The sequence below is a fragment of the Physcomitrium patens genome, chromosome 6, assembly GCF_059467195.1.
Source record: "Physcomitrium patens ecotype Gransden chromosome 6, ASM5946719v1, whole genome shotgun sequence".
NCBI classification, from domain to species: domain Eukaryota; kingdom Viridiplantae; phylum Streptophyta; class Bryopsida; order Funariales; family Funariaceae; genus Physcomitrium; species Physcomitrium patens.
In genome coordinates, this window is record NC_143415.1 from 4,145,395 (window position 1) to 4,168,000 (window position 22,606).

Genomic DNA, 22,606 nt, shown 5'->3' on the forward strand with positions numbered 1-22,606 from the left:
GATTTGGGATATAATTTTAGTAAAAAGTTTTTGTGATTTGGAGTTTTTATAAAGAAGATATAGGCACTCAAAGTTAAGGTGTTAATTTTGTATCTATTGTCACTCTTAGGAGCATAATACATGTGTATGAAGGGCTTTTGAAGATCAAATTATGTGGTTGAAAAGTTAGTTTAAAGACCCATATTTTTCATTAAAAAAAAATTTGAAGTTGATTTCGAAGAACAATGACTGTTTGAAGATAGTAATTTCAAATTGAGGTTTGTCAATAAACTAACTTCATGAGGGATTTGGTTCTAGCCATATCTTAGATATTTGGACGAATATTTGGCTAACTTTTCCATAAAAATAAATTACTATGTTTTGAAGCTACATACTAAATTTTTTGGCATTTGGATTTTGGATTTTTGAAATATGAAGTAAATAGTATTCGGATGCTTATAAATTAGGATTTAAAGCACCTGCTAGGGTTTCTAAGATACCAAACAATCTTTAGTAGATTTATTGCTAATTTTTTGTGATAAAGCTTAAGGATAAATGCTAAATAATTTAAAAATTTTAAAAAATTAAAAAATTGGATCTAGAGATATGATATTCTAAAATTTGGAGAAAAAAAGTCTTTTGCTAGAGAAAATTATTTTGAAATGGTTTTACGACAATTTTGGCATTTTATGCAAAGTAAAGGAGTTTTTGAGAGCCAAGACTTGATATTTATGTTAAAGATAGAGATATGAAGCTATAAAAAAATTATAATATAATGATAGATTTTTACAAGAAGATTTTGGATTTTCTTTGAACTTATAAAAAATCTAACTTATCAGCAAATAGTTACTTATGATTTGGTATAATAAAGGATTTTAAGGCATTTCTAAATGCTTTAAAAAACCTTATATACAAATTTTCTTAAATGTAAAGGTTTTTACTATTGAAATATCTTTTTATATTATTACATTTATTTATCTTCTATAATAAGAATAAATCACTTATTGAAGTTTGTTCAATAAGTTAAAGTTAAATCCTCTAAAATTAACTACCTAGTATATTCTCAAATAAAAAATCACACCATACAACAATATAATGAGCAAATCTTTATTGTTGTCCATTGAACCTTGTCATGTTTTTCAAATACCTCTCCAAATGCTTATAAGAAAGCTTTAAAGTTATTCAAGATTGGAGATTTCTTCTCAAATAAAGAATATAACCAAAATAAGGCTTGTTTTGTGAGCAAAGTTCCAATTAAATTAATTTTTAATTCTTTTATTGGATAGTGCTTGGATTTTAGAAAAGTTATAAATCAAATTTGATTAATAAATTCTTTGAGTTTTGAGCATGGATCTTCAAAATATTTTAAAAGATTAATCCGAAGTTCTTTATCTTATTGAATAGGTGAATTTTCTTGTTGAGGTACAAGTACCAATACTTCCTTGGAGGTAGAAGCTTGAAAAATTAATTGCATCACAAGTTGACCTGCTTCAAGTCTTGTATCACTAAAAAATCGTGCAAAAAATTCCTTAATTTCAATAGTTCTACAAGCAAAATCATTTAATTTGTTTATGATAATATCTAACTTAGACTTGGAAGACTCAACCATATTAATATCTTTACTTCTAGCTATCATTTATTTTTTTATTTTTTTATTTTTTTATTTATTTTATTTTAAATCCTAAAATAATATTAATTTAAAAGAAAATACTCAACAACCTCTAAAGTACTAAGATGCCTTCAAGAAGAGGGATAATCTACTCTCTATCAAGAAAGATTAAACTCTAATATTGATAAGAAGATAGTCTTGATAAAATGTTATGGATACACCATATAAGAGACCAAACAAGAAATTGAACAAAAGAATTTCAATAAAAAAAACTAATAAGAAATTGATTAAATGAATGAGTATAAGATCAACACTAGAAGAAGTGAGCTAGAGCTCCAAAAAACATATTGTTGAGACTGACAATCCCCTCAACCTCAACTCTAATATATACTAAATATTAGGAAGCTTTTCAAGAAGTTTTTACATTGCTTGAAGGTGAAGCAACTTTAAGAAGCTTCTTAAGAAGTTCTCATGTTGCTTGAAGATAAAAAAAAAATCCTAGAAAGCTTCTTAAATAACTTCTTTAATCCTCAGAACTTTTTAAAACTTATTAGAATATTCTAAGAATCTTCTAGAATATTTTAGAAATTTCTAGATTTTAATAAAATATTTTGGAAATATTCTTAGAATCTTCTTTTCGGATGTTGATAAAAAAATGTATAAGTAGAGCTATAACTTGAAGATAATCTTTGATAAAAATCTAATAATAATTGACAAAGATTAAAAATTATTAGGGTTTTTTTTTTTTTTTTTTTTTTTTTTGAAATCTTTTAATCTATAATACATTGATTTTTTTTAGAATCTATTACTAAGCCGTTATTTAAAATGATATATTCTAAAAAATTAGCTTGAGTTGTATGAAATAGATATTTTTCTATCTTGATGTATAGTCATGTATCTCTAAGTTTCTATAATAAACAATGAATATGAAATTCATAATTTTATTTATTTTTAGAATAGATTAAAGTTTTATTTAGATAACAAATAAAAAATTATCTAAAATTTTTTAAAAAATATTGTTCATTAGATGTAAAAAATTAGCTTGCATATTTTTTAGTCTAAAAGACATGACATTGTATTCTAAATATCCATACTAGGTTCAAAACACATTCTTTTATTCATCTCTTTTCTTAATGTGTATTAAATTGTATATTCCATGTAGATCTTTTTTATATAAATCTTTGGTTGATTTAATTGATCAAGAAGATGTAATATTAAAGATAGAAGATACCTATTTTTAAGGTAATCATATTGAATCCTCAATATTCTACATATATTCATAGTCATTTTTATTTTTATTTTTATTTTTTTCATAAATAAGATTAAAATTGTTGTTAAAAATTTTAAATGATGTATGAAGTTTTTGGCCAAATTCTTAGAAATATATTCCTAAAGTGAAGGCAATTCATTTGGTGAGAAGCTATAGATTGGTCCAAATGGCAATTAAATTCATTTCTGAAGATCAATTGAATAATAATAAGAACAATGCTTTAAAAGAATGTTTTCATTCTTCTTTTAAAAGATGTCTTAATAATCCTTTTACTAGATTGAAATACCACTTGATATCTTTCTATCATTAAAAATGGATGTAGTATAAATAACAAAAGATGATTCTACTTTTGTAACATGCATGAAAGTTTTTGCATCTACAAACAAAGATTTGATTATACTAGATTTGTAACTTTCTATTTAACTAGAAAAAGTCTAGATTATACTAGGAAAAAAATTGAGATTACAAAAAATCTAATCTATTTGAGGATTATACTTATCCAATCATAATAAATTTAAAATATCTAGATTAAAAAAAGATCTAATAATATTTAATATTACTAAATTATTATGATCATTTATTACTACATCTACATGAATAGTTTTATACTTAACATCTTTAAAAGACTAAAGACAACTATTTATGATTTTTATATGTATGGACTTTAATTTCTTTATTAAGAATATATTATGTCTTTTTAACAAAGTCTTCATCTAAAAAACAAATTTAGGCTCTTCAATCTAATAATGCAAAGATTTTGTAATTTTTAGGTCTTAAATAAACATATTTTGTAAAATAAGGTGATGGTTTAGAAGAGAGAATAAGACCTGAACTAAGTATTGCATAAGAATCAAGCCAAATAATGTCATATAAATGTGAATTCTTGCTTGAGAATGTACCAAGTACTAAATTATGGAAGTTAAATAGAAAATGTAACAATAAGATCCTATTAAGTTCAATAAAATTTTAATTCAATTATAAGTAATTTTTAATAATCCTAATCAAATTTTAACCAATCTAAAAGAAATTTTTAAAAAATCATAGAAGAAACATAAAAAAGTTATAAATTAATCTTAAAAAAAATTATGAAGTAATTCTAAAAATATATAAAAATAAAATCTTTAAAGAATTAAAAATAATTTTTTAAATACTAAAAATATAAATATGAAATTTTAAAAATATTTTAATACTAAAAATAGAGATAATAAATAAATCCTAAGTATATCCTATATATTTTAATGTAACTCTAATCAAATCTTAATGAAATTCTAAAAATTCAAAATAAATCTTAAAAAATCCTAACAAAACTGAATTAAATCATAACAAAATTTTAGACCAAATTTTAATTAAATCCTAAATTTTAAACTAAATCTTAATAAAATCCTAATCAAATTTTAAAACAAATCTTAATCAAATCCTAAATCCTAAACCAAATCTTAAATAAATCTTAAATAATCCAAAAAAAATCCTAAGTAAATCTTAATTACTTCTTGAAGCTATTTTAAAGTCTCAATAAATATTTATTAAATCATTGATCTCAACTAAAAATTTACATATATTTCAATGTACAAGCAATTAATATGCATATAAAATTTGAAGAAAATCAAACTTACTAATAGAAAGAAAAGCTCACAAAACCTCTTAGATATTGTCTATTCCTATTTTCTAACTTGATTTTTTATCTTTCGATAAAATTTATTCCTAATTATACTATTAAATTGCTTTAGAAAATGACTAATGTTTAGATTTCTAAGTCTAAATTGCTCTCACCAATTTGTGCTTCAATCAAATTGGTGGATGATGCAAAATTACAAAAATCCTAACTAGTCCTAAATTTCAATTATTTGAGACTATAATCTATAATTTTTTTTATAAATATCAATATAATTCTTTAATTAATATGAAATTTTAAATTAAATATAATTACAAACTAAAAAAAATTCACTTATAAATATTCTATGTTATTTACAAAAACTTCAAATTTATGAATTTCTTTTTATTTCTCAAAATCAAAATCCACTAAATACATCTCTTATTTTGAAAAGCCCTCAAAACCTCAATATGATTCAAATCACATAAAATAAACTTTCAAAAATCCTCTCACAAATTTGTTCTTAAATCCCACTTTCCAATCAATCAAAGAACCCTAGAGTCATTTTAGGTGCATGATTTTGAGCCTTAGGGTCTAATTTTGACCTTAATTCACAACTAGTCCTCTTTAAAAATCAATTCTTCATATTTTGAGGTGATTTTTGCTAAAAACCTATTTTTAATTTCCTTCTAAAAATACTTATATCAATTATTTATCTCATTTAATTTGATTGGCTCACTTATGCTCCTATAAAGTAAGTAAAAGTTTCTTCTTTAAGAAGGAAATATTAGCATTTATTAGTTTTTATTACCTCCTTGTCTATTATCTATATTTTTAAGTTAATTTATTGATATATTTTCATTTAAGCTCTTCTATAATATAATTTTTTTTTCTTTTATCATAAAGTTGTATTACTACATAACAACAATTCTTATTGTAATTGGACAATTTTTTTTTGATACATTATCTTCTTTGACAATCATATTCTTTGTTTTGTAATTGCAATACTTTTATAAACAATATTGGACAGTGTGCTTAGGTTTTCATAATATAAGGATAATTTTTTTTGACAATATTAAATTATTTTTTTCTATGTGAAAAATTAAAATGTACCATACCAATTTATAAGTATTTTATTTTTAAATTTATATCTTGAAAAAATATTGGAATTTCCAATGAAATAGAAAGATGTTGAGACATACTTGAGCAGCTATCAAATTAAAATATAAAAAGGCAATAGTTACACTTCACAATAAATTAATTTTTTGACTAAATATTTGATAATTAACTAAATTTAGTATTAATTTTTTTATCTCATTTTATAATCTATAGAAAAATTTATTAATAAATTTAGTATTATTTTACTTGATATTAGGTATAAGTTAATACAATTGTAAAGCATGTATTGATACTAAACAATTTTCTTGATGCAAAGAACAAATTTTTTTGATTGCAATATATATTGCATCATATTTTTCATATGTAGATTCAAATTTTGTCAAAAAAGCGTCCAAATTATCTAGTATTATATTATATTTTTCAAAAAATATGAAAAATATAATAAAGTTGAAACTCAAAGAAGTATTTGAATAAACTTAATATGTAATCTTAGAGTTAGATAACTTTAAGATTGAAGCTCAATTATTAGTTGTATTTGATCAATAAATCTTTAAAACTTTAATCTTGTATCATCAAACTTCTTAAAGTAAGGCAATTTTTTGTTCTTTAATGCTTGGATAATATTTCACTACAAGAAAAATAATGTAATTTGATATAGATGATGAAGCAGCTCCAATTATCTTTACTTCTAATTAATCTTGTTGCTTGTTGTGGTTGTGAATTGCATTGATATATTACAAGTATTAACTTCCTCATTTTTTCTTATATTTATATTAGTGCATCTTTCATTTTCACAAGTTTTACTATAATAACATAATAAAAAAAAGTTTTTTAATATCACTTGAGACAAGTAAAAGCAAGGATTCAAGAACAAAGAAAATTCTAAGAACAATATTAGATTAGAAGTAAATAATCTAAAACTTCTAATATGATTATTCTTTATTTTTAAAATAAATAAATAAATAAATCTATTCCTAATATAAGAAAGATAAAGCTTTGATATTATAAGAATATTTTTGCCAATCTATGAAAGACAAAACTTGAAGAATATAATTAAACATATAAGATGTATCTTAAAGGAAAACAACATAAAGAGAATGAAAAGTGTGTATATTTGAGAAGAAATTAGAGTGGTTTTTAATGATTTTTTTATATTTAAGAAAAAATTAGAAAATTAAATTTTAATTTTAATTTTTCTTTATAATTTTTTAAAAAATTATATATTTTCTTATTATAAGAGAGATTTGAAAAGATTAATATTCTATTCTAATATTTAAAGATTTTTTTTAATTAAACTAATTTTTTTAGTGTATTAAAATCCATATTGATTCTACTTATATTAATCCTATCTCTATCATGCTTCATTACATTCAAATGTCTATAGAAATTACTTTTTACTTTTATTAGATATGATATTATGCCAAATTTGTAGTATTAAGGAATTTATAGCCCTTAATAGTATTCATTTGAATAGAAAAAGAGAGAGGGAATTAAAAATTTTTATTTATATTTTTTTCTTTGAATATTTTTTTAGTTCATTATTTTTATATTTATTAATTAGAAGTAATCATGTTAGATTCTAATAATCTGATTGTTGTGACGTATCTTGGCTTTGGCTCTAAAATAATGTCAATAAGGTTTCTTTTGGTTTTTTTAATTTATATAAAGAAGATAAGAATTTTAATTTGATGTTCTTATATTAAGCAACTCATACATCATTTGAATCTAGTCAATGCTTAATATTATAAGTTTTTATTAGAAATTACAATATAAATTATATAAAATAGTAATATTAGGCTAAGGTGCTTGTTGTCACTGAGAATAGATATTTTATTACTTTCTTTTTAAAATATCTTTTCTATTATATTCTTTGATGTATTTTTTGTCGTGAATGTATTTTTATTATATATAGATTCAAAAATATTTTTATTGTGCTTGATTGATTATTTACTTCATTGTGCATTATACACTTTGATTTGAAGGTAATTAGAGATAAGATGTTGTCTAATAGAATAAAATTTTGTAGTTAGAAATATTTACTATATTCAAAGATTATGCTTGTCTATAATCTTTTTTTATCACTGTATAAAATTAATACCTTTACAAAATTAATCTTTTTAATTATATATTTATTATTTTAAATTATATTTAATTAGATATCTAATATATATATATATATATATGTATTTTTTATAATAAAAATTTATAAAAAAATAAAAAATAAACACCTAAATATATCTATAAAATTAGTGTTTAATTAAAAATAGTCCTTTTTAATATTATTACGTAATATTATTGTTATTATTATTTTGAATTTTTATTAAATAAAAAAGATATTATTTTAATTTTTTGAAGTGGCTCTTTTATACAAAAAATAATAATATTATATTTTAAAATAAATTCTATCTTCATCTAAGTGATTTTATTATTTATTATAATTTCTTTTATATAAGTCATAATAAAATATTATATAAATATATTCACTTTCAAAATTAAATCAATCAACAAAGCAATAAATTTTGGAAAGCCATATTTAGAAGATTCTTGATCTTTTTGCCAAAGCACAAATCGTATAAAATACAAAACCAAGCTAACTATCATCTCTCTAAATTTTAACTTAAGGACTATAGCAACAAGAGAGAAATTGTATTTCTAATAAATTCAAGTTTGTTGATTCACTTTTGTAATCTATATCTACTTGCAGATCAATAATTTGTCTATCCTCTCTTAGAAGCTCAAACAACTTGGATACATTTGGGCATATTACAAAAAAAAAAAAAATGATACTACCTAAGAGTGATAGAATTAAAAGAAGTTTGTACATGCTTCTATAATTAAAGCATTCATTTAGTTGGTATTGGGTACTCATTTAATTTTTGTTTCACAAGTACTCACATATGCTCAATTGGATTTAGATCAAGTAATTGAAGAGGCAAAATAAGTACATCAAAAAAATTCATTGAAAACCATTGCTTGATTGATTTTGCAATATGTTTAAGATCATTTTTATAGTGAAATATGACACAAAAAGGCTTGAAATGGTATCATTTAATTATTTTCACAAGCTCATCTTGAAGAATGCTAAAATCCAAATCTTATTTTAACTTCTCTATCTTCCACATGTAATCTATGCCATGGGAAGTCATACAATTCTACACAAAAATTGCACTACGTCCATGTTTAACTATTTGACTTACATGATGAGCTTATAATTGAGATTTTACATCCCTTATTAAGTGCAACCATCAAGCTAAAATTGATTGATTTTAGTCTCATCACTAAAAATCACCATATAGCAATCATGGGCAATTCAATCTTCATGAAGTAGAGCATATTCCAACTTGCAATGCATATTTTTGGCCATGAGCACCGACTTCTTTTGCTTCTTTAATGACCCAAGACTTGATTCATGAAGTGTACATCTCACTAATTTGGTACTCACCACCACATTCAAGTGCTCACTCAAAGCATTCTTCATGTTTATAGTATTATCTAGTCCATCAATTGTAAAGTTTCTTTCACATGCTTGCTTTGAGCATGGATAATGCTTCTTAGGTGCTTCTTCTTAAAGACTCGGCATGAGGAATATATTCTCTATAAATCCTAAAGCATGTAGATTGAGAGATATCTAACAATTTTGACACTTCATGTATACTTCATCTATGCTGCAATAAAGCTATAGCATTCAACCTCTTTTTTTCTAATAATGTTGTCATGGGAAAAAAAAATCTTGACAACTATAAATAAAAATATTCCAAGAAATGATACTATTAACTCAAAGTGAGAAGAAGAATCCTAGATAGTGACGTAAATTCATTCTTGCAATTAAAGATGATTAATGATAACAACTCCAAAAATTAAATCAATAGACTTGAGTTCATTTAAAATGCAATTTCTCTCTTGTTGCTATAATCTTTAAGCTAAAATTTGGAAGAATGATAGCTAGCTTGATTTTATATTTTATCCAGTTTGGCAAAAAGATCAATACTTTTTAAGATATGGCTCTGCAAATTTTGTTGTTTTGTTGATTGATTTAGTTTTGAGAGTTAGTGTATATATATAGTTCTTGCAAAACCTAATAGTATAAACTATATGTATATTATTTCAATTGGGTAAGGTTGATTAATGTTGTATTGGATGTTTTATATAATTTCCATAGAAAATTCTTATTATAATATCTTATATTTTGTTAGAAGTATATAACTTGTGTATTTATCAATATTTTTAGATCAATTGATTGGATGACTAATATTAATTGTACTATATTTGCATATAAACCTATTATATTTGTTATAAGTATAGTTGATCTAAGATATTTAAATTAATTTTTTTAAGTAACCTTTGTGTTTTATATCCACCTAACTCAAAGATTATTATTGTTTATCTAAAATATTTTTTAATACGATCTAAATTTAGAATATTGATATCTAAAAACTTTAGAAATAACAATGAATTCTATACATGGAATTAAAGCCTGGTATTCATAATTAAAACATATAAGGATATTATTTGATTTGATAGAAAAGAATAGGAGATATTTGCTTGTTTCTTTTAAATACTTTTTAATAAAGAAAGAAAGAAAAATAACAAGCAAGATGTTCTATTTTCTTTTGTAAAGGATTAAATAATTTAATTCACAGGATTCACAGGAAAACCGCACATGGAGTGAACACACCACTCCAACTTGGAATCTTATAATCAGTAGTATGCTTCCAAGGTCTATCAAGTACTCCCTACTTGTCAATCTGGCCATTTGAGAGAAGGTCGAAAATGTAACGAAGCTGCACCAGAATTTGTGTGCAACTAATACATGCTTATTTAAATAACTCCTAGGTCGTTTATATAAGCAAGGACTCGAACTTCATGACAATGATCCATGCGCTCCTACACAGTGATGAAAAGAACCCTGTTGCTGAGAAGAAATGAAGACTGCAAGACTCAAATTGTTTGTCAAATAATTGATCTTCTATGAGGAACAGCTTGCATGCATCCAGAGTAAAACTTCTAGAGAAGGTGATGGTTCAATATAAGGTAAGTATCCCTGTAGACTCTACTGGAAAAACTCAATAAAACCAAAAGCAGTTTTCAGTTTTCGTTGAGTTTGATCCAAGCAACAATGTGAAATATCTTTGATACAAATTAGCAAGCGTGGTGAGATCGGTGTCAGTGAGTCTTAAATGTAACGCAATGCCGGGATATTCTTCATACTCCAAGAACCCAATGAGTACAGGCGCAATCTAAAAATAGACAGTTCTTCTGTGCTCGCAATAGAGAACTCACTATTGCGTACCAAACTTCGAACCAAGTACGGGTAGTTTAAATGCATGGTGTCTAACCTCTAAAACGAGAACCGGAAAGTAAATGTTTAACCAAGGCTAAACAAGGAGACAAATCTGTCATACTCCTGATGATTGAGATACAATTTTCACTCCAAAGCTTGCCACTAACCCCGAAAGCTGCCTTGTATCAACAGAAGCAATGGACGTACGACCTATGAGTAGGCGTCAAAGCCCACAAGCTCATCTATCGCCATGTTGGAGAGTGAAGGATCGTTGGTCTCAATGAGATCCAGCAGATGTTCGAAAAAGACCGTCTCGCATGCAATCTCCAACCCTCCCTTGTGTTCGTACCCATACTCCTCTGCCGACTTGTTGAGCAGTGCCTTGAAGACTGGGTGACTCAAATACTTCGCCTTTATCACGAACCGACGGCGCTCTTCGCCCACATACACAACAAGAAACCCCTCAGGCACGTCATCTGGGGCAAAATCGTCGCTGTCGTCGTCAGAGTCGCTGAGATCACCGGCTGCTAATCGGCCGGACCTTCCAAAGGCGCAGCCATTCCTAACAGAGCCGCCAGTCGAATTCCTACCTGAGCTTCCCGATTTCGAAGGAGATTTCGCGTCATTCGGGTGGATGCTCTGATATTGCAGATTTGAACTTGAGATGCTCTTTTGGATCTTCTGGAAAGCCTTCTGCACCTTGTTCGGCATGGTGATGGTGCTGTGGGCGACCTTGAGCTGAGCGACTTGAGAGTGAGTATAAAGGGCCACTTCAATTGTTCGGACACACCCAAAGTACATATAGATCTGTTATGAGACGAGTAGAGGAACACGAGGGAAGGAGATGGCAAAGGTTATTCCTCGCATAGCTCAAGAAGCCAATGTTCGTGAAATCCGATGTTGCGGATAAATATATGCTGTTGATGCTGATGTTGATTCATGGAGGAATACAGTGGAATGCGTCTAATATTGCGTCCAGTTATGTCACCATCAAGGAACCTAAAAGAAAAGTATAGAAAATATGAGAACTCCTACTCAGCACAGATTCTTCCACAAGATCTACATTCATAACATATCACCAGAACTTCCCACGTTACATAACACATCATGATAATCCCTGATGTCAGAGAAGATACGGGAATGTGGAGGTAAAAGTACAACACGACGCAACGAAACAATGCGTGCATACCAATTGCATGCAAAAATTGCAGATTTCATAAACGATTGAAATCTTCTAACAAAAGCTGTCGACAGCGAAAGTTTTTCTGAGATGGTAAAATAATTTGCCGTCCTCATGACATATAATACCATGCACTTGTGTAGGTAAGAAGCACTCTCACTTCAAGAATTCAACATGGACTAATCGTTGCAAAAGAGGAAAATCAACTCACGAATCCAATAAAAACTGCAACGCTCAGATACCATTCACCCTGAATAGAATTCGAAAGGGCCTAAACTTTAATCGCAACTGTATTCTCGCTGACCTTCTACTTAAGAAGGATTCGCAGATGGTATAAATGTGTCATTACAGGGACACTTTCTAATTAAAGATGATCCTACTGACATTCTTTTCACAACTTGAGACTCCAGATGCAATAGCGTAAAACCTTTCAATAGGAGGACGAGTCAGGAAATGACCAATACTCTGCATCAGCAAGATTCCGTGATACTATGAAAGAAAGACTGCTCTAATCGCTCTCTCCACACATCAACCACCATGTAACTCTGAGTTGGGCCCACACACACACAACTGGGCTTCAACGGAACAAGATCCAAGTCTCACAACAACAAGCCCCTGGATCAATCAGAGCAGGAAATCGCACCTGAAGGCTTTGAAAGTATCGTCCACCAGGAGGACACAAACGCTGCAACTCCGCTCCAGGCCAAGTGGCTCCCCCGCTACCAAAACACCCTCCAATGCTCCTGAATTTGAATCAGCAAGATCCTCAGGAACTCCGCCTAAGACAATCAACAAGCAATCTGGGATCGGGATCAATGAATCCCAGAAACTAAGCCTTCAACCCAGACACGCCCCACATCACAGCTCCCTTGAAATCACACGAACACCCTCTGACGAGATCTCTAAGCAATATGGCAGCGCAGCCATAAATCCTCCGCGACTCAACAATCCGCCTCCCGGGAAAGGAAGGAGAAGAAAGAAAAAGACTGTAAAGCATGTCAGGCTCGCTTCATGCACTCAACTCTCACCTCTCCTTCTCCCGTGCTCCTCGAACACAAAGACGATCCCCGCAAAACGTTCACGAGACACACGCGCCTCCTGGACACAAGCACTGCACACGAACTTATCCTATCCTCCCCCTCCCCAACGACGGCTTCCCAACGGACGCAGACCCAGCAACCAGACACACTCCAAGTCGATTTTTGCAGCGAGCGTGAGATTGTAGACAGCGAACGACGAGATGGGGAGAGGGCGGATGCGAAGGTGCGAAGGCTAGGCTGGCGTACGATGCGATGCAGCGGGCATCTGTGACTGGAGCTCCGGAGCTGAAGAAGGCGATGCGGGGCGGACGCTTGCGACCGACCGACCCCGCTTCTCCCGACCGGATAAGTTTAGGAAGGTACCTACTCACATAATCTTCGTAGTAATTTCCGACATGCTCAGTTTAGATTCGAGTTAGTGCGGAATTCAACAATGCTTGCTTTGGGTGGGCACAGCTTTGGGTTGCGAGGAGGTTTTCCTCTAAATTTTTCACCACAACTAAATTTGGATTTCTACAAAATTGATTTGTGATTAAAATCAAGACTTTATTGTTTATATCTATATAAGTAAACATAAAGTGTGCATCACAATTAGTATCAAATCCTACACATTGTAATAAATAAGACATGCCCTTATGTGTGGAGAGTCTTTTTCAAGCATACTCTGCATATGAAACATAGATAGACTTATTAAACAATAGTTGTATTTCTTGCTCATTGCCCTTGAGTGGATAGTAATGGATGGGGGGAGCTTTGGTCTATACTCAACTCCATGGATAATGATGTATTGAAAAAAACATCCTTTGCAAGTATAACTTAGATGTATTTTTTGCAAAATCTCAACTTTTTGGAATTTCATGTTATTTCTACTCCTATTGGTCTAAGTTGGAATTTGATTGGTAAATAAGATCTAAGTCATTCAAGATTTTTTTTTTTTTTTTTATTTTATTTTTTATGAATGTGTCTATCATTTAATGTAGTTTGTACGAAAACAAATATACTACTTAAAACAGAAAGACCAAGCTATATTATAGATTGAATCAAATTTTAAACTTTCAAAATTTTAAAATAATTTGGATGAACATTTGTTAAAGAAATATGCTGATATTTTACCAAATTCATGTAAATGCTTAAAATTATGCCACTAAGAACAAGGACATTTCAGACATTTTGTTATATACGTGTTTCTGTGAAATCTTTATCAATCATCTTTATTGTTGTCTAGTTAATACACTTAACAGTATTGCCCCATTTATTACTCGACATGAAAAAAGGACTTCTGAAATGCGACTCAAGACCTCCAACACCCCAGTGCAGCTTTCAGAAGGAAATCTTAATCCTACCACTCAAAATTTTTACCATATTGAACTCAACAAGATCCCAATCCCTAAGCAGTGGAAATCGACAAGTGTGGACACTTACTATCAATAAGAACATGGTTCTGATAGTTTGTGTAAAAGACTTGAATGCTCACTGGTACACATACGACCAGAAACCCACTTGCCATTAAAGTCATCACAGCCCTAAAAGGCGAGCAAATAAATAAAAAGTCACGGTACGAGTTTCTGTTACGAAAACAGGATGGTCTTCACTCGTTACAAACGAAATGTGCCGGAAACCAGGGAAAGGGTATATCTGGTGTCATCCGGTGTCTTATTTAAGAGCTGGATAAGTCACAGCTTTCGGCACATAAAATATGGGACATTCAACAGTACACGTTTTTGGAATTTTGTCTATGAAAAATCCATTATTTTTCAATATAAACACAAAAAAAGTTTCATGTGATAAATCCAACAGAACGAGCAAGCGTCGTAGAAAAATAAATTTGTCTGTTCCTGTAGAATGAAAAAAAAAATTCTATACGGTGCACTAGCGAATTTCGAGGGTTTCATTATTTGTAAACATTAGTAAAATAAGGGTTTTCATGTTTCCCACGCTTATAACAAAAAACGTCCTCAGCGACACTGACCATGTTGCGAGGCGGTGTGGGCTATGACGGATGCAACGAGCCCACCCCGGAGAATCGGAGATACTTGTCAGAGCCTTTCGCTGAGCCGCGCAGCAGTTCGAAATGCAGGGAGCGCCGGACGTTGCGAACAGACAGAGTGGCCCGAAATGAATGGCTCCCACGCTCGAGAGCCCCCATCTCGGAAAACAAGCCTGCGTAGTAAACTGCAACGGCGCGGTTTTGACCAGACCCATGTGTGACGCAGCTTCTCGACACCCCAACAGATTTCGTAGAGAAAAGAGAGGAGAAAATACGCCTGGGCTTTGTGGCTCTGGTGGATTCGATTCAGGAATCACTGTCCAGTTGGCTTCGTTTGGCAGTCCAGGAACTCAACCCTTGCCCAAATGGCCTCTGGGATCCAGTTGTCCCTGACCCTTCTTCCAGGGGCGTTCTAACTTGCCCCCGCGAATTTCACCTTCACAAAGACGACTTGTTACTCTGGAGGCCCCGTTCGTCATCATGCCGACCGACTTCGCGGAAATTGGCGACTCGGTGTGAAATGTCCAATCTCGACAGAATCATTCTATGATGCAAATCGGTCATAGACTGGATGTAGACTTAACATTCCGTCATGTAACAAGGAAAATCCGATCGAGAGTGACCTGGGAGATGGCATATGCTCTGAAAAAGACGATGTCTGCCTTTCTAACCAACACACTCCGTACGTTTGGCCGTGGGGGGCGGTTGGTAGATGGGTTGCAAAAGTAAACGCAATACACTATATATTTAAAGTCTTAAGAGTTGTTTCTGTGCACAGTGGATACGATCTATGTTGGGGTTTAGAAGAGTCAACGTAGATAAAAACAGCTGGGGTTGGTCACGAATTGGTAGAAATTTATCAGCTGCTGAGCTTTATTTTCCATCATCTGATAATAGTTGTGATGAGATGGTCAAACTGTATAGAAACGTGCAATTATTCCACTTGCGGATTGCTTACAGGAGTTACGTTCATGTTCAAATTTCTCGCGGAGACTGATCAGGTTGTGAAAACCTAATCTCTACTTTGTGATTTCTCGTAGACTGTGGGTTTCAGATGAAGACTCAACTCAGATACGAGCCCAGAAATAACATCAGAAATTCATACTCATGCTTAAAGTAGCAGTAACTTGCAAAGGGATTCAGACTTACCGAATTAGTCTTTTCTCAAACCTTCACGTGAATATGAGATTCTCCTCAATTTTAGAAGGGACGAAGTTGGGAGACCAGTGATGACACAAGATAATTCCTGTACTGAAAAGTTAAATAAGAGTACGCTTTCAAAGAGAATGTTGCAAATCTTTTACAAGAATTATATGTTGAAATCTAGCTAAATACAAATCCCCGCTTCTTGATTGAACTTCTAATGAGATGGAAATGTGAAGCTATTCAAGTGGCAAAGTGAACGAATCAAGCCTTTTCCATTACGAGAATGCAACAACCACACTAATAGCCAATGTCAATGCTGACAGCTTCCATGGTTTTGAGGCAAGTTTTGGCCCAGCGTTCTCCTGTAAAGCACACGCCAGAAAAATATCTCAGGAAAACCGTGGCCGCATTCCAACAACAGGCAACAAGAATTGCGCACACTGTTAAATTGATGACAGAAATGATGACGAACAGTAGAAAAGCAAATGTAAACAGATACGTACGGATACAGCAGGAGATGCAACAGGTTCGCTGGATATCGGAACGTCATCACCAGGTGACATCGCAAACGGGGCTGGTGGGGAAGTGATGGGCTCATAAGAGACAGGGGCAGGCCCTGGTGCATAAGGGGCAGGCTCGGGTGCGTAAGGCGCTGGAGAGATTGAGGGAGAAGGCACTGCAAAAGAAACACGAGTAACCATGTTTCCAGATGGACAGTCAGCAGTCACGTTCAGCGATCAAAGAATAGCCATCCAATTCCACATAGATATTCTTTTCCGACAAGTTTCATCACCAACGAAATTGACGAGCTTCAGTTTGAACACTTCGAATATACCTGGTGTGAGGGATGGAGCGTAAGGAGCCCAAGATGGCGTGTAAATAGGGACTGGAGTAGGAGCAGGGGTATAGGAAGGAGCCACCCATGGAGAATATGCCGGGGCCAGTGGAGCGATGAGAGGGGAATAAGCTGGGGCAGTTGTAGGTTCGTAGGAAGGCGAGCCAATATCCGGCACGGGGCCGGAAGTCCAAGGACTAGGAGCGTAGTATGGGGGTGAAGATGGTCCAGACGGTGCTGTGTAAGGTGCAAACACTGGTGTAGGTGCTGCAGGAATGTAAGGAGAAGACGCTGCTGGTGGGGTGTATGGAGCATGTGCGGGGGGGATTTCATTAGGTGGAGAGTGAGGGGCGTACATTGGAGGAAAGTGGGGCATGTATGACGGTGCATATGCTGGAGCAGGAAGTGGACTGCACACATCGAGTACAAGTGATCATAAATCAGTGCCCTTAAGAACAGAAGTAAAGGACCGAAGCTAGGAAGTGTGCGAGAAACAACTCACCCAGGCCATCTTGCGTGAGCAGCATCGAAGAGTAATGTGATCCACAAGACAACATTGAGAAGGCATGAACGGCCCATTAGAGTAGCCATGTTCTCTCTGCAAGCACCAACGAAGTCCATATTAGAGTCCTCTCAGTACAAAATTCATAAAATACAGTTGTCTCCGCTCCAGTTGCTGCTGTAGCTACACCGCAGCTCACGAATTAGAAGCAGCCAAAGTACTATTTCACAGTCCAAACAAACAGGTTTGCTTCGTAACCCATTCATCCTCACTTTCCACCGTCGAAATTAAAAACACTAGCTTACATTCCAAAGAACGGAGAATCGAACTTGTGATCTTAAAAACCACCATAACTCGAATGTAGCAAACATAGAAAGGATGTAGTCAGACCTGGGACATGTACATTATCAAGGTGGACTGTGAACTGAAATGTATGCTACGTGACGTACCAGAAGTTGTTATTCCTTAGCGTGACTGCGTGAAAAAATGTCGCAAACCGCTCAGATAATAATTCCGACACAATGCCCCTGTTCCAAATGAGACGCAGAATCAGTTATAAGCGATCGAACGATGAGGAATCCTACTCAGCACTCAGTTGAGACTTGGGTGTTGCGACAGATGACATTATATGAGACTCTTGTCGAACACCTAAGTGAGCAATCACGGCAAGCTTGAGGGAACAGCAGGAAGTATTTCAATATTCAGTTGACTACTACGTCTCACACAAGTGACGACCACTGAGGGCGGCATACACAGAAGGTACTGACTCAGTGACAACAATACGACGCTTACGAGCGCCAAGAGGCGGCCAACTTGCCTACAGTCCGCACTCAGGTTGGCTTCCGGAATGCATCAGACTTGGCCAGCGCTAGTGATAGCATTTATAACTAATCACTACGGCATAGTGTCAAGTAATGTTATACTTGAAGCAATTTCTGAACAAAGCTCTATTACACTAGCCCAGGTACAAGCGTAGAATTGAAAAGCAGCATACATACCTTGATGAGCATAGATAGTGTTGAGAGCTTCAGCTGCAGAAAGTGGCCGATAATCCGGACAAATTCAGCACAATATCAGCTTGACTAGGCAACAACCATCCTGTAGAAAGATGAGAGATTGCCCAATCCAGCACAGCGACAAGCTGTAGAAGAGAGCGATGAGCGCAGGACAGCGGTCTCATTCAGCTCCGAAGAGTTCATGAGCTGATCGACGGGCTGGTGGTCTAAGCGTGCGAGTTAAGGATTTTTACAGGATCGAGAGAGCGCCTGCTAGAAACGAGCACTGGCCAGTGCAGAGCAGGGAGCAGCGGACCTATCAGCAATGAGGTGAGGAAGACGGTCGACAATGGTGCCTGGCAGACGCCAGTTGTGGCGGCTTCATTGCTGCCCGTCCGCTAACTTTAGTTCTTCATCTGACTGATTGTAACCTATCTGTGACAATCAACTCTCGTTGTACGAATTAAATAATGAGTACGCACAAATCGTTTGATTCCCATTCCCTTTGAGGGTTTACATTCGCTGATTAATTCTTGCATACATGAAATAGTACTACATGGTACGTTAATGCAATGTCAACATATTTACCATAACTCTGTAGAACCTGAAGGCTAACTCATCGCGCAGATGACAGCTTTTTCACAGATGTTCTTCCCGTAAGCTTAGCAACACCAACTTGGATTTTAAAGGTAATAAGTCATCTTCAATCTGAACTCTGCAAAATGGGATCTCTAACGCATAAGGACATAGGCACAAATTTTGATGCTTAGTTAGGTTACTAGGTTAGCTTCGCAGACGATCCAGACTTCAGATGGATGGATACATCGAATCAGGGTTTGGCAGGGGATGAGGCTGGTAAAGTCAGGTCAGCTATCAGGCTTTCGTGCAGAGCAATTGATATACCAGCCATAAGCGTCTCAGAACACACACAACCGTCTACTCTTATTGTCTCTTTGGAAGATCCCAAACTGTGTAATAATGAACTTTCAACTGACGTAATGGATGTTAATGGGGAAATAGTAGCGTTGTCCTGCTGTCTAGGAAATGTGGAGCAGTCCTTCTCCAAATCTGATTACTTTAATGGCAGATTTAAGTCGGACAGCTAGACATGATACTCAACCCCGTTTCACACTGAACTGGCTCTTTGGGATCAGCCAGAATTTTTACCAGACCATCGATGTTTCAAAGGCGATTTTGAAACTGACAAGCTAAATAACTTAGAGCTTCACCTGCATTCTAAAACTATCTCCAAAGCATGGAAAACTTGCGTGACCCACGGACAGATGGAGCAAGCGAGTGACAATTGAGTACCTTTGCTTCTGTTGCATCTCAATCCTTACTGCATATTTTGAGTATTATTGACTCTGTAACTGGATCTTCAACAGTGATACAAGTGGAGATGCCACCATTTAACAAAAGAGAATTAACTAAGAAATCATGTCACGCAACCACAAATCTCAAACAACAGGATTATCTACCCAGGTTTGCCACGCATACGCTACAAATCTGGAGATGGGTCGAGCGGAGATTCAAGAAAAAAAAGTATGGCAGCCAACATTCATCACATAAATGTACCTTGCATGAGCGAAATAGTCTGTAATGTATTATCATGGGCTATGGCTTATTACAACATTGCTGGAAAATCGATGTACTAATGCTCCAGGTCTACATCTGCCAGTGTTTCCTTGTCCCATCAGTATGGCAATACTCTAAAATAATTGACTGCAAAGTGTGAGCACCAGAGAATTTTTCGAGCCTATCTTCGCAATATCACCTCTGGCGGATTTTGTAGTGAGTACTCTTGAATCTGCAGCCGTCCTCCAGCTGAACCTGAGAGAATAGACAGCTCGCAGTCAGTACTAACACTGACTGACCTCCACTCAGTGCTCACAACAGTCATGCTCCATCACGTTGACGGTTGCTGGGTTATATTACCAGTTCATTCTCAACTTGGTAGACTTCAAAAACTCCAACGAAAGTTCGGTGTGAAGACGGAGGTGAAAAGGCGCCTAAACCGAAGTCAGGGTTCTGAAGTGCTGGAAGGTGCTCGCCAAATCCACTCTCATCCCTGCTTCCTCTGAACGAATGGAACTGTTTGAGCTCATAGCTGTTTGAGATCGTAGCTCTCCTTTGTCTATTTAAAGTTAAGGAGGTTCCCGATCTGAATAGCTCCAGCGCATGCTGAAGAGGCCAGTTTTGCAGTCCTCTGCGTGATTAATGAGTCCAAGGAAGGCTCCCAATGTAATATTCAGAAGCACAATAACCGAACAAGCCTCGCATTTCAGGACAACCAACAGGATAAGGCGGTGTGCGGAGAAACGGATCCCGATAGATTCTCTTCTTTCGCAACTCTCCTCTGCAGCCATACGGATCCTCTTGGAACATGTTTAAAACTTTACTCTCTTCATTAATCGCTGCATCCTTGGAAGTAGGGGATGACTGAATGCCTACAAATGAGAACTGAGATTCTGGGAACCGTAGAGCAGGGCGATGGAGATCCATAATCCGCCGCTGTTTGAGATCGCAGCTCACGACGGTGATATTCGTGGGGTAGTGCCCCGTTAGCTCCCGAAAACGACATACGCTAAACAGAAGATTCTCAAAACTGTCTCGAGCGAACTCCTCAGTAAGAGCCCGCCATCGCATGCTCTCCCTCCTCCCAAACCAGTCTTTCGATTCTGCCAAGTTCCAATAACTTTGCGCTTCGCTGCGAGGTCCTGCATCCTTTGTTGTCTCACCTCCGCTGAATAAAAGCAAAGCGTCTTCAATTCCAGCGGCTGTTTCTACACCCGCCTTGATGTGGTTCACGAAAATGTCTGCCTGACCAGGATGAATCTGGCAGGGCTTCAGTAACCAAGAATTTTCTTCCTCTGAGTTGTCGCACTTTGATCTCGTGTAGACTGAGTGTCCGTCTACGATCACAAGATTCTGCAAACTCGTGTAAGGGGAATTGTGCTCTGAGAACAAACGGCTGCTAGTTCTGACGTTCGCAAACTGAGTCCCGAAAGCTTCATTGTACATGAAAACTAGAGCGAAAAGAATAGCACTCACAGCCAAAGAGAGGCAGACCACACACGGTACCGGGAGCTTTTGGTAGCGCCTGCTTACGAGCGACATCTTCTGAACAAGCGTGAGCGACCTCTTCCTTCGTAACCTGCGCGGGTACAACCCTACTTCTAAATCAGCTTCCCGCCCTCCATTCATTACTCTGTTTGGCGGCATTTGCCATCCATGACTTCCCCTTCCTGCTCATTCTCTCGATTTCCAAAACCTCCAAAACTTCAACACGGAACAAACATGATTACAAAGCATTCAGCTATACTGACCATCCTTTCCTTCCTTTGCTCTCAACCCTAAAACTCATCCAGCTCTCATCTTAGTAAAAGCGAAAAAAGTATTCACGCATTTCATCGAAGCGAAATCCTCAATCTCATGCCGGACTTCGCTTCAACGCCGACAGTGGAATTCTTCTAGCATTCATGCTCCTCAGACGATTTCCCAACCCTCTTATTGTCTGTCAACAATGTACCAGACTTGCAGATTCTCTCGCTAACTAACACCGATGCGTCGGTCTTTCCTTGATATGATCTGTGCACCCTCGTGACAACATGTGAAGAGGAGTACGAGAACCGCGTATGGCTTAGAGCTAACTTTCAGTGGATTGACGACGCAGTTCACCTAACACCAACCAAACATAGGATCACTTCATCAGCACGACTTAATTTGAGCTTCATTTGCTAAATAAAACCCGCCGAAATGAATCTCTACTTGAGCTCTTCATGGAATCTCAAGCGAGAAAAATCCTCGAAACTTTCCTTGCTTGGTCCCTTCTAGAAAGTTCCCGAAAATCCAGGAACTACTATTTTAGTGGCAATAAAGCACCGGAGGAGCTCTCACGTCTGTGACAAGCCCTCCCTGTGCGGATCATAGATCTTTTGCGACTATGTATCTTTTGTTCCAACTTGTGCTGCGCTTGGGAAACGCCTAGAGATCCATCTTGCGGACCTCGGTAAACGAGATCTGGAGATTCCTACCTGTGTGGGACTGATGTTTATAATTTAGGGTTAAACAA

At 34.5% G+C, this 22,606-nt stretch overlaps 3 protein-coding genes across 9 annotated transcripts; all 3 read right to left on the bottom strand.

Annotated features, from left to right (window-relative positions):
* Positions 1-10,748: 10,748 nt before the first annotated feature.
* On the bottom strand, positions 10,749-13,320 carry LOC112283951 (uncharacterized). Of its 2 annotated transcripts, none has more exons than XM_024523366.3 (3): positions 13,058-13,320; positions 12,673-12,772; positions 10,749-11,848 (listed from the first exon to the last, which is right to left on the bottom strand). In XM_024523366.3, the coding sequence occupies exon 3, from the start codon at positions 11,648-11,650 to the stop codon at positions 11,060-11,062; it is 591 nt and encodes a 196-aa protein (XP_024379134.1). In that variant the 5' UTR covers positions 11,651-11,848; positions 12,673-12,772; positions 13,058-13,320; the 3' UTR covers positions 10,749-11,059. The 2 variants fall into 2 exon arrangements, with proteins under 2 accessions (XP_024379134.1, XP_073391080.1); XM_073534979.2 differs by having other exon boundaries at positions 12,673-12,808.
* Positions 13,321-16,286: 2,966 nt separating this feature from the next.
* On the bottom strand, positions 16,287-18,909 carry LOC112283776 (uncharacterized). Of its 2 annotated transcripts, none has more exons than XM_024522894.2 (6): positions 18,538-18,909; positions 17,989-18,066; positions 17,540-17,635; positions 17,038-17,447; positions 16,706-16,878; positions 16,287-16,564 (listed from the first exon to the last, which is right to left on the bottom strand). In XM_024522894.2, exons 3-6 carry the CDS (start codon positions 17,626-17,628, stop codon positions 16,478-16,480), a joined length of 759 nt encoding a protein of 252 aa, XP_024378662.1. In that variant the 5' UTR covers positions 17,629-17,635; positions 17,989-18,066; positions 18,538-18,909; the 3' UTR covers positions 16,287-16,477. The 2 variants fall into 2 exon arrangements, with proteins under 2 accessions (XP_024378662.1, XP_024378663.1); XM_024522895.2 differs by lacking the exon at positions 18,538-18,909 and adding an exon at positions 18,357-18,519.
* A 1,206-nt stretch (positions 18,910-20,115) lies between these two features.
* LOC112283774 (uncharacterized protein C57A10.07) lies at positions 20,116-22,447 on the bottom strand. Of its 5 annotated transcripts, none has more exons than XR_016503210.1 (3): positions 21,616-22,447; positions 20,470-21,462; positions 20,116-20,364 (listed from the first exon to the last, which is right to left on the bottom strand). XR_016503210.1 is itself a non-coding variant. In XM_024522893.2 (2 exons), exons 1-2 carry the CDS (start codon positions 21,754-21,756, stop codon positions 20,749-20,751), a joined length of 855 nt encoding a protein of 284 aa, XP_024378661.1. In that variant the 5' UTR covers positions 21,757-22,447; the 3' UTR covers positions 20,116-20,748. The 5 variants fall into 5 exon arrangements, 2 of the variants coding, with proteins under 2 accessions (XP_024378661.1, XP_024378660.1); XR_016503209.1 differs by having other exon boundaries at positions 21,586-22,447; XR_016503208.1 differs by having other exon boundaries at positions 20,470-22,447.
* Positions 22,448-22,606: the final 159 nt, after the last annotated feature.

Excerpts from the sequence above, each read along its gene's own strand:
- LOC112283951 (XM_024523366.3), bottom strand. The coding sequence starts at position 11,650 with ATGTACTTTGGGTGTGTCCGAACAATTGAAGTGGCCCTTTATACTCAC.
- LOC112283776 (XM_024522894.2), bottom strand. The coding sequence starts at position 17,628 with ATGGCTACTCTAATGGGCCGTTCATGCCTTCTCAATGTTGTCTTGTGG. Across the intron at positions 17,448-17,539 it reads GCTCACGCAAGATGGCCTGG|TCCACTTCCTGCTCCAGCAT; the intron begins GTGAGTTGTTTC and ends CGATGTGTGCAG. Across the intron at positions 16,565-16,705 it reads TTGCATCTCCTGCTGTATCC|GAGAACGCTGGGCCAAAACT; the intron begins GTACGTATCTGT and ends TGTGCTTTACAG.
- LOC112283774 (XM_024522892.2), bottom strand. The coding sequence starts at position 21,756 with ATGCCGCCAAACAGAGTAATGAATGGAGGGCGGGAAGCTGATTTAGAA. Across the intron at positions 21,463-21,585 it reads TGGTCTGCCTCTCTTTGGCT|AATCTTGTGATCGTAGACGG; the intron begins GTGAGTGCTATT and ends ACGAGTTTGCAG.